We start from the raw sequence: 19,482 nt of genomic DNA on the forward strand, positions 1-19,482 counted from the left end.
TCGTTTGATAAAACCTCGATGTCTTTGTCCATTTCATTCCTTCTAAGTAGGTCGACGGCGTCCAAATTTACTTGAAGTCGTTGGGTTCCAAGTTCGTGTAAATCTTGAAGTCGAGAGTTCATTAATTTGAATTGGCTTTCCAATTCGGGATTCGAACCCGTTGCCGACGACGAAGCGACCCCTTTCCCCTTTCCTTTGCCTTTGGTTCTTCTACCCCCGGCTGAGGCATCTCGGTAGTATTCACGGCATCATTATCGCTTAAGTTGAAGTTTCGAGCGTCGGAACGGGGCGTGTCTAGATCAACCGAAGACGATGTTTTAGACTTTTTTTTACGCGGACCACCTTCGGCTTCGGCTTCGGCATCCAACACCATGCCCCATTTTGGGTGATGCCTCAATAGGTCTTTCCAAATGCCAAAGTAGTTGAAGGTCCCGCCGACCTTATGTTGAAACTCAGTCAAAGCGTTTTCCATGACTTCCGCGTCCGAGACACCGCTACTCCTAGTTCAATTCATCCGAGAGAAAACCGTATGGAAAGCCATGCATTTGGTGTTTATGTCGCCCCATTTCGACAGTAACGAATCTTTTTCTCGACGTGAGTCCCGCCAAGGTTGTGAAACCTCTCTATAATTTTGTGCCAAAATACCCTCATTTTTTGATAGTTTGCTAAAAAAATAAAAACATTACAAGTTTAATGTTTGTTATAACAAATTTAAAAAAATATATATGTATTTTAAAAACCTACCGCATTTGACATCTTCCGATATCTGGCACCAAGCACGAGCACATAGTACGCACTCGTCGATACTCCACGTTATCACCGTCTTTTTAACCCGAGGTTCGCCGGCGGGCTTCTTTGCGTGTTTTCTCGGATGTCCGCGTTGACTCGAACCGCCTACGGTCTCCGGGACGGGTTGTGTCTCCGGCACGAACTCGACCTCGGGTTCGGTCTCCGGGACGGGTTGGGAACCCGAACCGGCAAAAATGTTTGCCGTTGGGTTTTGGAAACCGGGCACCGCATTAGGCATAGAGTTTTGTAAAAATGCAATGTACGCGGCCATTTGCGGGTCAATCATATGCGGGACGGGTACGGTTGGCGTCGGGGCGGTAGATTGGTTTGGTTGTGGATTTTGGTTGCCTTGACGGGCAAATTGACCGAAACCGAGAATATTTTGGTTGTTGTTTGGAAACATTTTGGTAGAAATATTTGTGTAAAAGATATAAATTGATATAGAAGTGGAAGGAATGTGTTAAAAAAATGAGTTTGGTTTGTTTATATAGTATAAATATAATTAATATAATTTTTTTTTAAAGCCAACGGCTCCAAGACCCCCAACGGCTCTTTTTTTATTTGTGTGCCATGTTTGCGCGTTTTGTATAAAACGCTTGAAAAAAAACATATAACGCAGGGGGGGGCGGTGTACCCCCGTGTTTTCCCTAAAACGTTGGTGGCAACGTTGCCACTACACATAGTCTTAAAAGTTTTATATTTTCGGTAAAGATAGATATAATGACAACAATATTTCTTCTGGCACTTGTAACAATAAAAAACAACGAGCCAGTTTTATAACAATGAGCAAGATCACCTTGGCTTGTAAATTTGCAAGCTGATTGAGCGGACTTCGAGGAGAGAGGTATTTAAAAAAAGGCTAATCCGAGATTAGGTCAACATAAGTGAAAACTGGATTTAGCCCAAACCAATTCGTTTTTAAAACTGGTTGCTAAAGTAAAACTAAACCAGATTGGAACCGAATTCAGCTAACTATATGACTATTGACTAGTTTCTGAAACCTGTTCTATCGAACCGGTTTCAACTTTTATATATATATTACCATATGTAAATTCAGGGGCATGGTACACATCAGTATTCCAGTGCATTTCGCCCTCTAAGTCAGAATAAATATGTTTTCGAACCTTCTCTTTCAAATTCAAAGTGGATGTTCTCGTGCGAATCTCAGCAATGACTTGTTCTGATTCTACATATTGATCGTTTTGAACTAAAAGAAAACTTTTGGGCGGAATACACACATTGTGTATAATATCTTCACTCTCAATAGTTACATACAAGTCTCTAGAACATAGAAAAGCAGGATGTCCATGACGTGTACGTGTCGGATGAACCAAATCCTCATTGAATTTGATTTTTCCATTAGAAGGGGCTCGCACATGTTCTGCAGTACCCCCTGTGAATACTCCGCCAGTATGAAAAGTTCTTAATGTTAATTGAGTGCCCGGTTCTCCAATAGATTGACCTGCAATAATACCTACAGCTTCTCCCAATTCGACCAGGTCGTCATGAGCCGGACTTCGGCTATAACATAATTGACAAATCCAAGATGTACTCCTACAAGTAAAGGGGGTTCGAATAGAGATTGGTTGTGCTCTAAAAGTTATGAATCTATTGACAAGTCCAACCCCAATATCTTGATTTCTAGTAGCAATGCATCGCGAACCTATATATATATCATCTGCTAATACACGGCCAATTAATGTTTGGATAAAAATCCTGTCCGCCATCATTCCATTTCGAGGACTTACAGAAATACCTCGAACGGTGCCACAATCTGTTCGACGTACAACAATGTGTTGCACTACTTCAACAAGTCTGCGCGTGAGATATCCTGCATCTGATGTTCGTATAGCGGTATCCACAACCCCTTTACGGGCTCCATAGCAAGAAATAATATATTCTGTTAAAGAGAGTCCTTCGCGTAAATTGCTTTGAATGGGCAAATCAATCATTTGCCCTTGGGGATCCGACATTAATCCTCTCATACCTACTAATTGATGTACCTGAGATGCATTTCCTCTGGCTCCCGAAAAAGACATTATATGGACTGGATTAAAAGGATCGGTCATCCGAAAATTAGGATTCATTTCTTGTCGCAAATATTCACTTGTGGCATACCATATCTCGATCGATTGACGTAATTTTTCTACCGCGTGTACATTCCCAGAATGATGGTGTTTTTCCAAAATAAAACTTTGTTGTTCAGCGTCTTGAACTAGCCATCTTTTAGAAGGTATTGTTAAAAGATCATCAATTCCTAATGAAATGGATGCGGCGGTAGCTTGTCGGAAACCCAGAGTCTTTACTTGATCCAGGATATGTGATGTATATCCTATTCCATAGTGATCAATAAATCGACTGATAAGTCGTTTCATGGCAGTTCCGTCTATCACTTTATTGTGAAAGACCTGAGTGGGCCGTTCTGCCATCAGTACCTCCATATTGCGTTGTGCTGAGTAGAATTTGACAATGGGTTTGAGTCAGTGATTGGAAAACTTCCTTTTCTAGATCTTGATTCACATAGAAATTCCGCAATTCTAGTCCTAGTTAACCCGGCGAGATTCGAATTCCCCCTGGCAGCATAGAATTACAACAGCCCTGCCAAAACCCCTGTATGGCTTCTTCTATTTCTCGATAAAGAGAAATATGACCAAGAGTGGTTCGAATATATATATAAAGAATTTCTTTTTTTATACTTCTTACTATTAGATAGTGTCCATAAATCTCATAATAGGTCCCCAAAGATTCATAGTGAATTTCGATAGGAACTTCTCTTGCAGCAATAACACGTTGATCTAGTCGCCATCGCAACCACAAAGGACTACCTAAATTGATTCGTTTTTGCCGATAAGCTCCAATTGCATCATAGGCATTACAAAAAAAGGGTTCTTTTTTTTGTATACTTATAGTTATTATCTTCATTTTGATAGTTTCTACTATTACATGGATTATACCTATTTACACAAATACCCTGACGATTTCCACTGGTTAAGACATAGAGTCCACTAAGCATATCTTGAGTTGGTGCAGAAATGGGATCTCCAATAGTTGGAGACAAAAGATTCATATGAGAAAACATAAGTAAACGTGCCTCTGCTTGAGCCTCTAAAGATAAAGGCACATGAACAGCCATTTGATCCCCGTCAAAGTCCGCATTAAAGCCCTTACAAACTAATGGATGTAAACAAATAGCACGCCCTTCCACTAAAATGTGGAGGAATGCCTGTATGCCTAATCTATATTTCAAACTGACAAATTGGATCAGATCCAAATCAGTCTCTGGATCGGTTTCAGATGGTGATCCAGTTTAGATGTGCAGTTTCTACTTAAGACATCACTGTATATAAAAATAAAAAAATAAAAAACAAAGTGGATAACTAATTCCAGTTACAACTCAACTAACCAACATATTCAATTATTCATCACTTTTGTGTACTACAGTCCTCCATTACAGCAGCTTCTTTAATCTCCTGCAACATCTTTACCACCTGCCACATGGCCGGTCTCATCTCCGGGGACCTCACCCGACACGCCACCGCCACCTCAGTCATCATTTCCAACCGCCTCTCCTCCACATTCACCCCATCACCACCCTTCTCCCTACTCGCCTTTACCCATCTCACCACCTCCCCAGCCCCCAAATCCGGATGCTCAACCGCGCTCTTCCCCGTTAACAGTTCAAGTAACACAACCCCGAATGAGTAAACATCAGAGTTTGTAGTCGGTTCGTGGGGGTTTAGGTTTTCGCTTTCGGGTGGTTTAACTGGGAGGGGGTGGAAAAGGGTGGAGAGGCAGTAGTCGGATATGCGGGCTTCGAAATCGGACCCCAGAAGGACGTTGGATGATTTGAGATTGCCGTGTACGAGGTTGCATGTTTCGTGGAGGTACGAGAGTCCTTGTGCTACGTCTTCGGCTATTTTTAGGCATGATGTCCAGTGTAGTTTTGCCATTGTAGATTTTGAACCTAGAAATTTACCATATTAAACGACTTATTATAAGGAAAATCATGAAAATATCCGCGATGATAATGTGATCAATGGGTCAGTTTGGGTCTATTTTGACACAAACCGAACTAAAAACCGGAATTTCGGTTTTTGAGTTTTGTTAAACCATCAGGTCTTGGGGTTTTTCGGTTTGATTTTTGGTTTTTCGATTTTGCCAATTGGGATTGAAAATTTCACGTTCGAAAAAGAGACCCAAAAAGAGATTATGTGCTTAAATCCTTTTGTTAATAATAAATATTTATTATCATACATTTGTCCTAAAATATTTGAATCGAACTATTTGATAAATTCTTTTAAGTTACTTAAAACACAATAAATAGTGAAATTTTATAAGTTCGGTGGATTTTAATTACACACAAAACCGAAACCATGCCGAAAGTTCAGTTTCTACGAAGATATATAACAAGCCTGTCAGTTTTTGCTTCGGTTTGATTTTACGGTCTTATGGTTTCATGCAAAACCCTTGAGGATGTTACCAAATAAACGTGACCTTTGAGTTTGCGAAAATAGTTGTTTGAATAATTGAATTTTTGTCATTTTTTATTTAGAATAATTTATACCAATAATGTAAGGACAAATGTCACCAGTTACTAACGGATTAGACTCTGAAGTCTCAAATAAATTCTCCTATAAACATAATGAAATCTATGTTGTGCCAAAGGATTCAATTTATTGCGTCAAAGAAAACTTGTGCTCTGTTTAATTGATAATTTTAAAATTTCATAGCTATTTTATCAGTTATTTCAAAAAGAAAAATATTTTCCCCTATTATTATTATCTCTATCTTAATCAAGGGATATGGTATTATTATCTCTCGTGCAGGGTTGTAAAAATCCCAATCAGACGTCGATTAATCGACGATTAAATCTAACTTAACCTTGATTAATATTGATTAATTTTCAATTAATCGCTAGTCCCCACTCCTCACCCTACCGTTCGACTAATGACTTATCTTGAATATTATGCCTTATAATTAGAGACTCAACATAACAATTAAGAAAGGGCACACTACCGTGAATGAGGGATCACAGACTGCCATTAGGCTGATAATCATAAACCAGCAGCTTCTCCTCCTCCGTCTGAAAATACGCCCGGAGCGCCACCACATTTGCGTGGCGCACCCCATCCAAAACCGCCATATGCCTCTCAAACTCCTCACTCGCCACCCCAATCAACCTCGAGGTATCCAACCTCTTCACACAAACCACCACACGGTTATCCACCAACGCCTTATACGTAGTCCCCACACTTCCACTCCCTAACGCCTCCGCGGACGCCCTCATTAGCTGCTCCACCGTGTACACCTCATTTTCGGCCGTGTAAAACACCAGATTACCACTCTTTTTCGCCGCTATTCCTTGATGCAGCTTGTTCACTTTCTGTTCCAATTCATTCGCCTCTTGCATCCGTGTCACCTCAGCCGCAGCATCCGCCGCTTCAGCCAGCTCCATCATCTCACACGTAGAATCAACATCCGTTTTCCTCTTCTTATTAGAACTCTTAATTAATATTATCACACATAGAACAGAAGTAATTACTACTATTAACAAACCAGCTAAAACGCCTACTATCAATCCAATTCGTTTATGTTTAACCGACTTCGAATTCGTTAAACCTTCAGTCAGTTGTTTAGTTGAGTTTTTACCAACTGATGGATTCACATAACCACATTTCGAACGAACAATCTCGCCACAAAGCCTAGGGTTTTTCGAAAACGAATCCGGACTAAATCGAGCGAGAGTACGAGTAACCGGAACAGGACCGATGAGAAAATTAACCGAGACGTTGAAGATCTGAAGCGATGACTGATTAAACGGCGGGATTGAGCCGTTGAACCGGTTTGAATTAAGTCGAAGGCAGTTCAACCGGTCTAGGTTACTCAACTCAACCGGAATTGAACCGGAAAGTTTGTTATGCGAAAGATCTAGCGTCAGGAGACGGTGAATGGAACCAATAGACGGCGGAATTACGCTGGTGAAGTAGTTATGGTCGAGATATAATGCTTTTAGGTTACCGAGTCCGGCGAGATTTGGAATCGGTCCGGTGAGCGAGTTGTTGCGGAGACTCAGGACTCGTAACTGGTCCATTCGAGTCAATGTGTTGGGTGGGAATACACCGGAGAGGTTTAAACTCTCGATGACTAGTCGAATTATCTTCCCGTTGGTGCGGCATTGTATGCCTGGCCACTTGCAGAGAGTGGATGTGTTGTTGGTGGTGTATTTAAGCTTGTTATATGGATTTGAAGGATAAGAGCGATACGGCGTCGTTTTGTGCGGATAATGTCGAAATGTAGAAGAAGATGAGGATGAGGAGAATTACATTGTGGATGAAGAAGGTTGGTTTCATTTTGAAGTTAGAAGAAATGAAAGGTGGTTGAGGATGGGATTAAGCATGAAGATTGGGAGATGTGTGGGTGAATATGGACTGCTGCAAAAGACAAGAGATAATAATAATAAGTCAGAATCACGTGGGTGGAAGGTTTTCAAAAGAAAGAGAGGTGGGGGATGGAAGCCTCAACCCTTTTTTGGCTCCAAAAACATTTCACTTTAATAATTATTATTATTATTATTTTTGTTTATTAATGATGTAACTTTTTATGCTTGTAACTTAATCAGGTTGGTTTTGATGATTTTGGTTGGAATGATGAGTAGGCAACTAGGCATCAACTTGTATAGCTTAAATACAACTAGTTTAATTTTAGAATCCGTGCGTTTCGACGAAACTGGAGAAAAAATAGACGTGAAAACGTTCTAAATTTTTAATACGCGATATGTAGTTGGAAATGTAAAACATTATTGTAGAAGATAATAACCGAGTCAAAATAGTAAAAAACATTGTTTCAAGCAAGTTTTAATTAATAATAATAGCTAAATATTTTATAAATTATAAGGTTTATTATAATTATTAAAAGTAAAACTTAAGAGCTATTTTGTACTTTTAATAATACTATGAAGGAAGAAAATAAATACATATATTATGCAATATACGCTTGTAAAATCACTTGTAGAAAAAAATAGATGGCATACACCAATCGGCTTATAAAAATGAATGTTGTATAGTTGTCTTTTAGTTCTTTTAATTTATAAAGGCGTATAAAATTGTATAATGTATTTATCTAATCGTGAGAAACGAGGGTTGAAACGATGAACCTTATATCAACTTTAGTCGAGACACTTATAACATACAACTTAAGTATGGGTCATTATTTAAAGGCTTTAGCATAACTAGTTGTCGAGGGGTTCATTAAGGGTTGTCCACTTGTCCCTCAATTCAATCACACCTTACCTAAATTCGAGCCCCCTTACAATAGTGGTATTCATATTTCAAAGCTCGCATTTAATAAATTATAATATTATTACCAAGTAAATATATTGCTTCGGGTTAAACTACTATCGAGCCGGGTAATCATGATTGAGTGCTATGTGCCTTATGTCCAAGGCTTGATGCAAAACTACTATCGAGCCGGGGGTCTCACCGGAAGCAGCCTCTCTATCCCTATGGGATAGAGGTAAGACTGTCTACATCTTACCCTCCTCAGACCCTACCATAGCATTGCTATTGGTGGGATATACTGAGTACGATGATGATGATGATTACCAAGTAAATCTGTTTAAATGATGAGCATTATAACATGGTTGCATAATGGTCCGTATTCCATAATCTATATAACCAGTTTTTTCTTTGTTACCTCGAAAGTCAAAATCCAAAGAAGTCGCAATCTACAATCCCTTCTTTTATTCGTCTAATATGTTTGCAAGAGATTGGTTCAAGTGTGGGCGCTTTAAATACTTGGCAACTGGAAAAAATGTGGCCAATAGACTTGTAGTTGACTCATGGTCCAAATATTGAATAATTCATGCTCTATCTATAGCCCTTTTTTTGTTTTTTGTTTTTTTTTTTTCAATATTGAACTCAAACACCAACACACATTTTTCCTGGTTAAATTATTCTTTAAGCATATTACTTAGGTGGCCTAACAGTTTAACTCTTATCAAATTGAGAGGTTACGTCCCATCTAAGAAGAATAAACTGCGTGCAAGGCGTGACTTATGATTACCAATGATACAAACACAATATCGGAGTGGGACCTATATGCCCAACACATCATTCTTCTGGAAGGGGACCACAAATGGTTCGTTTCTAACAAAGAAAAAGGTATAAATACCTATGCATGCAACTGAAGTGAGGTAATTAGCAATCTACTCTATAAATCTCGAGTACTCTCATTTATACTCTCAAAACACAATTGCTTATTCTCACGCCGGAGGATGGTCGAAGAAGAGACCCTCCCTCTTCTACGAGCTCTAACGGTGTTTTATTTTGCAGGTTTTCAAGTTCTGTCATTTGGATTGTTGCCATTTCACCACGGTCACTTGAAGCTAGTACCCTCAGGTGCTAGTTCTTGTAGCTTCACAATTAATAGTTATGTTCAAATTATTTCGTTTTGAAAGGTTCATAATCAAGGCTTAAAGCAAAGAAGATGTTTACTCCAAATGTCAGTACTTTTAGCAAGGTGGGCTCATGTTAGGATGTCCCCTTATGCGACTTCACTAGTAATTAATATCATTCCCTTGACAGAATTCTTTATGCATTGGTGATTTCGAGAGTACACACTACTTCTTTTGTTTGAAGATTTCGATTGTCAAATTCAGAATGGACGTGGATCCTCTAGGATTGTTCGGTTAAACCAGGGCCCATTGGTCGTGCCAAATGGTGTAATAGAAACAGTTCTTGTCCTTGGAATTAAATCTGCTCCTCGAATAGATTTGGGTATCTAAAAACAAGAGACCAGCGAACAGGTTTCACGAAACACCACAAAGGGGGTAAAGGAGGGGGACCGCCATGTGGTTGCTACACCGATTCTCAATTTAATACGGTATAAAGTGTGGTAATAACAAGAGAAGTAAGAGTTAATGCCGCATAGAGACGGATGGGGGTGATATTTGTATCATGTGGAGTGACATTCAATCTTGTAAAACCACTATAAGCTAACATTATTAAAAGATGTATGCAATACACTGTTAACATAACCAGGATGAAAGCTTCGAAGTTCAAACAACATGGTTGATATCATTATTTAATACTGATTTCACCATATTGAAATATATATATATATATATATATATATAGTACATTTATTTCATTGTTTAATTGTTTGTTTAAATTGGTAAAATCACCACCTGAAAATGATAATACATCAACGATAGACTCAATCAGCTGTAGTAGAAAGTAATTTATGACTTGCTAAAAAAAAGTTTGGGTTTGGTTTTGTTTTAGGATTTAGATCATTTAGGGTTTGGATTGATTCTCAGATTTTGATCATTTGGTAATGGTGTGGCTATAATTTTACATGCATCTAGACCGGTTTAGAATATATAAACAAGACCGTATGTTGTGGATTAACATAGAGGGCGCCACCACCATCCATGTGTGCCCCTCTGCCACCCCTACCAATGTGGCTTAAAGCAAGGTTGCAGAAGTCGCTAGGCGGATACTAGATGGTCGACTGAGGAGTTGGATGTACTCGGGGAGTACTCGGAAACGATAAATATAAAGAAAACTAACTTTTGGATACTATATATGTCAAATATCATAAGTTTGCTAATATTTATAACTAAATAAGTGAATATCAATATAAATAAACGCATTTTTATATACTAAATTATTCTATAATTATTTAATCATTAGTTAAAAAAAGTGATATTTTTTTTTAATATTATAAAATATGAATTATTTTTATTTTTTAAATCAAAATCGGTCCAAGTTGACCGACTAGATGTGATTATGTCTTAGGTTAACCACCTTCGATCCAATCTTAGTAACTAGGTGGAGTTAAAGAAACGCCCATCGACGTCATACCTTGTAGCGAGTACTCGGGGAATACTCGGCCTTGTAGACTTACTACAACATTGTCTTAAAGCCCTTCCGGGTTGCCGTGGTGATTATATTTACAATTACTCCAAAAAGAAACTCAAGAAATTATAACCCTGTTAGTTGGGGGTAATTCAAGTATTTAACCCAGTTAGTCAGTTGGTTCTGTTAGGCTTTAGATTTTTGGGTTTATTTAATTGGGCTGATTAGTTGGGCTAGTTTTATTGATTTTGAGCTTTAAGAGTTTATGGGCAGGAGATCAAGTACAAGTACATCAGTACATGTATTGAATACTAGGCTGCTTCAGATGGGTGGTACTTGTAGGCTCGTAGCCTCGTAGTAGCATAACTCTAAATCTCTAATAGGATTTATTAGATACGTCCGGTGCATTAGATCATCTTCGATATGAGATTCTCAGGTGTTTTTAGAAGAGAGAAAAGGTGAGGTGGAAGAGAGAGGTGATAAGACGGAGGAGAGAGGTAGGTAGTGTTGTTCAAAAAGCTCATGGCTCGAAGCTCGCTCGAAAAAAGCTCGAAGAAAGCTCGCTCGAAATTGACTCGAACGTAAACGAGCCTAGCCGAGCTCGACTCGATATCTAAACGAGCCGAGCCTGAGCTAGCCTCGGCTCGACTCGAGCTCGCTCGATAGGCTCGAATTATTTATTTTAATTTATTATATATTTTTATATGTATACATAATACATAGAATTATCTAGTCCAAGCTTCAAATATCCATTATTTGATATATGGGCTTTCTTTCCCATTTAAAAGATCCAGCCCAATACATAACAACTTATGAAGGAACCCTAGATCCCAAATTCCCAATCACATAACTCAAACACCTCTCACTCTGTGGCGCCTCTTCTCTCCCTGACCCACCAATTCGCCGGTAATAACCCCGCCGACCATAACCCGTCGGCCTTCGCCACTCGCCAGACATCACAGCCTCATAGATCCAGCACCACCATCGTCCACCGTCATAACCCGTCTCCACTCGCTAGCCATCATAACCCGTCGCCATCGTCCACCCTCATAACCCGTCGCCACTCGCCAGCCATCATAACCTGTGCTGCATATTTTTATTGTTAATTTTATTTAAGTTCGAGCCAAATCGAGTCGAGCCGAGCTGGCTCGAGTTAAAATCGAGCCGAGCCTGAGCTCATACATCCAGCTCGATGTGGTTTTCGAGTTCCAGCCGAACCAGCTCGATTGAAATTCGAGCTCGAGCTCGAGCTGGCCCTGGCTCGGGCTAAACTCGACTCGTGAACAGGCCTAGAGGTAGGGGTAAGATTCTTAGACCATGAGTAGTCATAACTCTCCACCCCTAGGCATTATGCGACACGTGACGCCCAGTCAGAGTTATGGTTTTTTATAAAAACAGGGTGTAGTTATAACTCTCCACCCCCAGGCGTTATGCGCACGTGACGCCCATTCACTTTTAGATTTTTTTTTAATAAGAATAATCAAATAACAATAATATTTTATTAAACTCCCCAATATCTTTATTAAAATTCCAACCTCACTCTCTACCAAACTCATCTCCATGTTTTACAACCTCACTCTCTACCGAAATCATCAATGTCTATCCTCTCAACACCACCCACAAATCTTCAATCTTTCTCTTCATCCTCCAAAACCCACTTCATGTGGAAGAGAAGAAAGATTCCGATGAGGGTCCGGAGCTGCCATTGATTCCGATGAGGGTGGAGGAGAAAGATTCCGATGAAGGTGGAGGAGAAAAGATTCATGGAACAAAGGTTTTTTTTTAATTCTGTGCCATTCTAGCGTTGTATACAAAACGCTAAAAAAAACTTACCCCAAAATGCCGGGGGGGGGGGGGGGGTTGTGCCCCCGGCGTTATAGCCTAAAACGCTTCACATGAAGCTCCACTACGGACGGTCTTAGTGAAGAATCTCTATGAACTTGGTTTGTGAGTGAAAATGTAGGAGAGAGGAGAGAGAAGAAGGAGAGAGAATGTATTTTTGATGGGCCTAAATGTCATGTGTACATACAAAAACATTATTATAAACTTCCTTATTGGTGATGCTCTTAGACGGTCGCTATGGGAGATGTCCTCTATGGTGGGGGGCTTTGAAGCCCCTCCACTGTGCCACGTCAGCGCCACGTAAGCACCGAGGGCTTCAAAGCCCCACCCCAAAAATGTCTCGCTATGGTTTAATGCCCCAAGGGCGCCCCTATTATATATATATATATATATATATATATATATATATATATATATATATATATATATATATATATTATGCATATGTATGCATGTGTGTGAGAGAGATGGAGAGAGCTGCTGTAAGGGGGGCCACACATTTCACACATCCGCGCCGGCCGTTTGAACCACCTTTCCCTCGGCACCCTTGGTTGGACCGCGCCCCACCGCGGTGTTCTGCGCCCACCGCGCCCCATAAACCATCCCAACCAAGCCCCATAGCGACCAACGTTATGTGTTATCTAAGTTACATCGACTTCTCATCTTAGATGTTAGATCATTTAGATAATTAGATTTACAGATTAAAATTTTATAAGAGAAATTTTTAGTTTCTAAAAAATTTACAATATATTTGTTTTATTGTTATGTTTACTTGCATATTTAAAAGGCAATTAATTATAAAGGAATTACGAAAGGCAATTAATTAAACGTTAAAACCCGTATAGAAATAGGTGGTAAACGTTAAAACCGGTATAGAAATAGGTGGTGGTAGAGGTAATTTTGTAAGAATTGTTGGTCCTGAACAAATAATGAACGAAGGCCTGTTTCAAGGTGGTTTTGATGTGTGTGTGGGGTAGGGTGATGAAGGTAATTTTGTTTGAATTGTTTGTTTTAATTTAATTTTGAAAAAGTATTTTTGAGTATTTTTCTAAAACGAATCAAGTCACCCCATCGACCCGACTCCAATTTGGTCAAAATCGTTTTGACCTGAAACATAGTATATATTTTTCTAGACATGAACTTGTTTTGCTTACCTAACCTCGTTTTGCTTAGAACCTGTTTTAAACCATAACCCAGCCCGCCCAATTTGCCGTGCCTAATATTTTGGTTCAAAATAGTTCGGGTTACGGTTCAAAACAACAAACCATAACCCTTCTCTATAAATTTATAACTTGGTATGTCACTTAAGTATTAGTTAAAACCAACTTGAAAACGGTAAACAAGTTTATTAGTATGTGAACTTGAGACAAAATGAGTCGAGCCTGAGCCAATTTCAAAGGCCCATTTTTTACTAATAATTTTATTTTAAAAAGTTGTTTTTATTAGTCTCGCATGACTTTGAAATCTACGGATTAGTCATATGCCTAAGTAATACGTTTTGATGTGGTCAAAGGGATTTGGTATTTTCTTCTTCTTCGTTACATTTATACTTGGATTGATTTGTGTCTATATTAACTAATATATGTTCATTTGAACCTTTGAACTTTAGATAACTTGGACAGATTTGTTGTATAACTTTTGTTAGTTAAATCTTGTTAAAGAATTCACATTAGAATCCATATATACATCACTCTACATAATATAAAGGAAAAAATAAAACAATTAAAACATTTTTACATTAGATTTTCTATAATAAAGAAAAATTTATAGAAAACTAAAATACACTTTTATATTTAGAGGTTCATGGCCAATTTTCTATTTTTGGTTGTGAGTGTATAATGATGAAAAATACTAAAATAAGTGTTTGTCAGCAGGATAAGGATAGAGCTAAGTGAGTTGGGTATGTAAGGTTTTTGAAAATAAACAAAATATTAAAAGAATCATGTTTTTTAGTTTAATTATAGTGAAAGAGATATAATTGGAGACTTGGCATGAATGCTCTTAAAAATTACCTTGTAATCCATGCATTTAACACATGCTTGTCCAACTTAAAATATAATTGTTATGTGTAAGTAAAAATTATCTAATGTTTTGTTTTTTACTTCTTGCTCGTTGGTATCAACGATTGAAATAAAAATTGAACAAAAATAATTTTATATTCATCAAATACTTAAAATCTGAATTAACAAATTTTGATATTATATAACAATTAACGAACCAATAACAAGGCTTAAAAATTTGTGTTTTCAAATTGTGAGGGGTTCTAATTGCATGGTTGTCAAAAAAGATACTCCTTATAATTGAAGTGTAAAGTTAGAGCGTGTATTACTATTATAGCAATTCCAAGTGTTGAATAAAGCTTTTTATTATCATATACTTTTCTATATGTTCAAGTGGACTGTGTCAATGGTCAGTGGTTGTGATGAATGCATATGTGCTTTAAAGGTGCAAGGTTGGAGTTCATGGTGCTATTGAGACGAGAAAGGTAAGCTTCACTGGAAAAATCTTTCATAGTAAAACCAAACGGGTCATATTCAATAGAAGTAAGGTTATCGATACTGTATTTACGAACTGAAAGCAAATTTTTAATAATGTCAATTGTTAGAATAAATGTATCCGGATCAAAGTGAATTGCTTTATTTGGAAGGCTCTATTGAATCATATTACGAAACCTATGGCATTAGCATCCAAAATATAACCATGGCATGCTTAACATGTGGCTTATGTGGGAATTTTTTGATAACATCTTCTCATATCTTGGTTGATTGCTGCTACACAATTACTTGCGACGATTATTATTGTGTGGGGACTCTACCGACTAAAAGTGGTTTCAGTTCAACACAAGAGATCCTAGAATATATGCTAAAATACGTGGGGATGAAAAGGGAGTCATTATACAATCGACAGTAGATAGCGACTAAGAATCGTGATGCAAATTTAACTTTTTTTCATTTTAACTTTACAAGTGATGTTCGTTACTAGTTTGTACTCTGTAGCTTATTTCGATCTTTCTCTTGTACTTAATTAATTGGCTTATTGCTTAGTTCCTTTGTATTTCTTTATTAAATCTGGCATCTAAAAAAGAAATTATTTAAAAAAATCCAACGATGGCGACACGGTGTTTGACTTTCTTATTCAATCATGACCGTTCCTGCAGTCTTCTCCTTAAAAACATAAAACCCTGGCCCACACCTCTGTCATTTTACACAAGTAATCCCACCATTGGTCCAACTCTTTGACCACAAAATAGTCGTACAGGGACAAATCCGTCATTTCACCAGACAACACAACACCCACCGCATCAACTCTTTGACTTTCATCAAATTAAAACCACCATTTATTCTCTGCTTATTATTATTCAATGGCTCATGTTGATGTTGAGCTCATGAATTCATACCCAAACTCCGGCACAGGCGTTAATAATAATAATAATAATAATAATAATAATATGGAAGACACCGCCTTCCGGGACGCCGCCGCCGCCGGCCTCCAGAGCCTGGAGAAACTAGTCACCTTACTCTCCACCCATCCCCACCGTACACCGTCGTATTCCACCGCTACCGATTACGTCGCCGTCGCCGATATCGCCGTCACCAAATTCAAGAAATTCATCTCAATCCTCGACCGGACTTCCACCGGCCACGCCAGATTCCGGCGAGAACCCGTTTCAGCTTCAAATTCACCAATTCATAAAAAACCGATAATTACTCCGGCGAAGTTGCCGGCGCCGGTGACGGTGACGGTTACAGCTCCGGTGACGGCGGTGGCGGAAAAGGTGTTTTCTCCAGTGTCGGTTCAGAACCGGATGACGTCAGCTCCGGCGACTACTATAAGTTTCGCCGGAGCTGCGGTGGCCGTGGCATCTCCGGCAACCTCGTTTATGTCGTCGTTGACCGGAGATACCGATGGGTTACAGGCGTCGATGTCTTCTGGGTTTCAGATCACGAATCTTTCTCAGGTATCTTCTGCTGGAAACCCTAATCTTTCGACGTCATCGTTTAAACGGAAGTGTGATTCCGTTAATGATTCTCATACTAAGTGCACCAGTTCTTCCGGCCGCTGTCATTGTTCTAAAAAACGGTACGGTACTCCCGATCCGGCCCTTATTATTATTATTATGGGGATTTAATTTTTTTTTATTTTGTTATTTTTAGGAAAACAAGGATGAAAAGGGTTGTGAGAGTGCCGGCGATAAGTCTGAAAATGGCGGATATACCACCGGACGATTATTCGTGGAGGAAGTACGGTCAAAAGCCGATCAAAGGCTCGCCACATCCGAGGTAATGCCTTGTTACTAGTTTATGCTAGGGTTATTTAAAGTCGGATTTGCTCGGTTTTAACGAATTTTTTTTTATGAAACAGAAGCTAGGGTTTTAGAAAATATAAGTTAATCGCTTGACGATTCGGTTTTAACGGTTTGAAGGTTTAGCAGTCATAACATTTTATTACTATAAGGGAAAAAAGTATACAATAATAAATATAGTACACATTATATAAAGGGAGGTTATGAGTTTCAACTTTCAAGTAGTAAATAATACCGATTTTTAAACGGATAGTCTACTTTGAACGACCATTTATGATTTTCAAACGTGTTGTCCATATTTATTTAAAACCGGCCGATTTTCTTTGATTCGGATAGTTGGGTGGATTCAAGTTTATGAACCCATGAACTCAGTGATTCTCACTCGTTTATTAGCAACTCACCGAGTCATAACTCGGGATAGTTTTGTTATTAGTTGTTTATTATTTTCATTAACTTAGGATAATGGAGCCGGCCCAAAAGTTAAAAGGTTTGACTAATGGTTAGGTTTTCAATGCGAGTTGCTTGGACTTTTAAACTTTTTTTATTTAAATAGTCTTAATTTGAAGGTCTAATAATATATATCTTCGGTCACAAGAATATTTGGTACAAAACTTATGCATCAACCGATTAAAATAAAGACAATAAGTCAATGGTATCTAGAAAGTCAACTCTGACTTTTCAATACAACAATGGGATTACTTTGATTCTCCAATTTAAAATATTTTTCGCTATTTACGATTTATCTAGTGTACCTTATTAAATATAACTAATTTTATTTGGTATTATAGGGGTTATTACAAGTGTAGTAGCGTCAGAGGGTGTCCGGCAAGAAAACATATTGAAAGAGCTTTAGACGATCCGTCGATGCTTATAGTGACTTATGAAAGTGAGCACAGTCATTCCCTTGATTTGAAGGACTCACCCGCAACCATAATTTTTGAATCTTCTTGAATTTCTTTGTCTAACATGTTTAAAGATTAATTTTTTCTTACCCTTAAGTTGTGAAGAGGTGTTTGTTAAAAGGGATCAAATGTCAACAAGGAAGCTTGCATTTCATTATCTTTATACCCTTTGTTTGGTGTTTGAAATTGAAAGATTGAAACACATGTAAAATTTATGGAAGGTGATGTAAAAGTTTGTGGATGGGGTGATAACTGAACCGGGATTCGTTTCGGTTTTTAATAACTAAAAAAATTAGTTTATTTTTATAATTTAAAGCTATCATGGTATTGATTTGTTGTTTTTTCCTTTCAGTAGTCACACATTTTAACTTTACTTTTATAATTACACATGTGTTTTACTCTAAGATCATGTGTTATATCATTTTTCATTATTCGTCATATCTGCGTCACCTCAGTGTCAACTTAGCTTTTTCTCCATCATGTAACCTCACCACTCAACCCATGCAATTATTCATTCCCCTCGTTTTTCATCATTACCTGCCTTTATATTGTTTAAAATGAAAAAGGAAAGGAAAAAAAAAATCATTGGATTGCCCTCTACCATCCTTCAAAGGATGTGCATGACCACCCTCATTCTCGTCATTTCACTTGTAACCATTTGGTGGCGCCGCAGTGTTCCTCCACCTTCGTAGGAGGGAGCCTGCCACGCAGGACCCCTTCAAGGATATTCCATCACCCAATTTGTCTTGTTCTCATTTTTTAATTTTTTATTTCTAGTAATAAAATAGTGTCACTAATACTGGTCATGCTTGTTAATTGTCAAAACATAAACAACTACTTTTTTTCTGATTCGAAATCAATTACTTTTGCATCTTTTGATTTGTTGCATTGTGTTATTTAGACTTCATCGGTTTGAGTAAGTCTGGGTACAAGTATAACACATTTCATATGGGTTTATCGCCTTAAATATTGAAGAAACACTAATCGACCCCGGGCAGATTACGGATAATCTGGGGGCCAGGTAATGTTTCCCACGAAGGTTAGGTCCAGCAGAGTAGGTTGTACTTCCGGGAACCTGCAAAACAGACACCGTAAGCTCGTCACTGAGAAGGGGGGGGGTTCCTCCTTGTGACCACCCTCCGGCGTGAGAATCAGTCTATATTGCTCTTTGAATATAAAAGTATGTGAATACTATTAGAGCAGTTATCAAGTAAGTTATACGAGATAGTAGATGATCTTACCATTCCAAGATATTGGAGTATTTATAGCCGAAGGTAGGTTTTCTAGAAGGTACAGCCGGCTGAATAGTATTCCTGTTCAACCAACAGTGGATTACGCACAGGCCATACTGGTTGGTGGGTAGGTTACAGCCAACAGTAATAAAGTCGGCTGCACTATTCCACCAACTGTAGACCATGCACGTCCCACTGACTGTGGATTGTACGCAGGCCATGCTGGTTGGTGAATAGGTTACGGCCAACAGTAATACTATTCCACCAACTGTAGGCTGCGCCTGCTCCACAGTGAGAGTTGGTGAGTAGGCAGCGGCTAATAGTGACAAACAGTACTAGAGGGTGCTCCTCCTCGCACTGTTGTCGGTGAGCTGTCACCCTGTGATTGGCTCATGGGCTGTTCTGGTCAGATCGTCTGTCCTATCCATACCTTGGTAGGTATGGTACAAAAGATCTTTCAGAATCAGACTGGCTCATTTGGGCGGGGTTGTTCCCGCCTTGCTCATGCCTTCACGTGACTGTTGAAGTAGCTAGTCTTGTACGTGTAGCCTTGCTGT

The 19,482-nt window shown here is 38.7% G+C and overlaps 1 protein-coding gene and 1 pseudogene across 2 annotated transcripts; one reads left to right on the forward strand and one right to left on the reverse strand.

Moving 5' to 3' along the window:
• Positions 1 to 4,211: 4,211 nt before the first annotated feature.
• LOC143581111 (putative inactive receptor kinase At5g67200 pseudogene) lies at positions 4,212 to 7,139 on the reverse strand (annotated as a pseudogene). The gene is made up of 2 exons (XR_013143777.1): positions 5,806 to 7,139; positions 4,212 to 4,753 (listed from the first exon to the last, which is right to left on the reverse strand). The product of XR_013143777.1 is annotated as a putative inactive receptor kinase At5g67200 pseudogene (transcript).
• An 8,385-nt stretch (positions 7,140 to 15,524) lies between these two features.
• On the forward strand, positions 15,525 to 18,017 carry LOC143581113 (putative WRKY transcription factor 7). The gene is made up of 3 exons (XM_077063971.1): positions 15,525 to 16,568; positions 16,643 to 16,768; positions 17,580 to 18,017. The coding sequence occupies exons 1-3, from the start codon at positions 15,850 to 15,852 to the stop codon at positions 17,740 to 17,742; spliced, it is 1,008 nt and encodes a 335-aa protein (XP_076920086.1). The 5' UTR covers positions 15,525 to 15,849; the 3' UTR covers positions 17,743 to 18,017.
• The last annotated feature ends 1,465 nt before the right edge of the window (positions 18,018 to 19,482 follow it).

The sequence above is a fragment of the Bidens hawaiensis genome, unplaced genomic scaffold (genome assembly GCF_021521415.1).
Source record: "Bidens hawaiensis isolate Kalapana, Puna unplaced genomic scaffold, B.hawaiensis_p1.1 tig00030808_1, whole genome shotgun sequence".
Taxonomy (NCBI): Eukaryota; Viridiplantae; Streptophyta; class Magnoliopsida; order Asterales; family Asteraceae; genus Bidens; species Bidens hawaiensis.

Coding starts and splice junctions, on each gene's coding strand:
- LOC143581113 (XM_077063971.1), top strand. CDS start 15,850: ATGGCTCATGTTGATGTTGAGCTCATGAATTCATACCCAAACTCCGGC. Junction 16,569..16,642: donor TGTCATTGTTCTAAAAAACG/GTACGGTACTCC, acceptor TGTTATTTTTAG/GAAAACAAGGATGAAAAGGG. Junction 16,769..17,579: donor AAAGGCTCGCCACATCCGAG/GTAATGCCTTGT, acceptor TTGGTATTATAG/GGGTTATTACAAGTGTAGTA.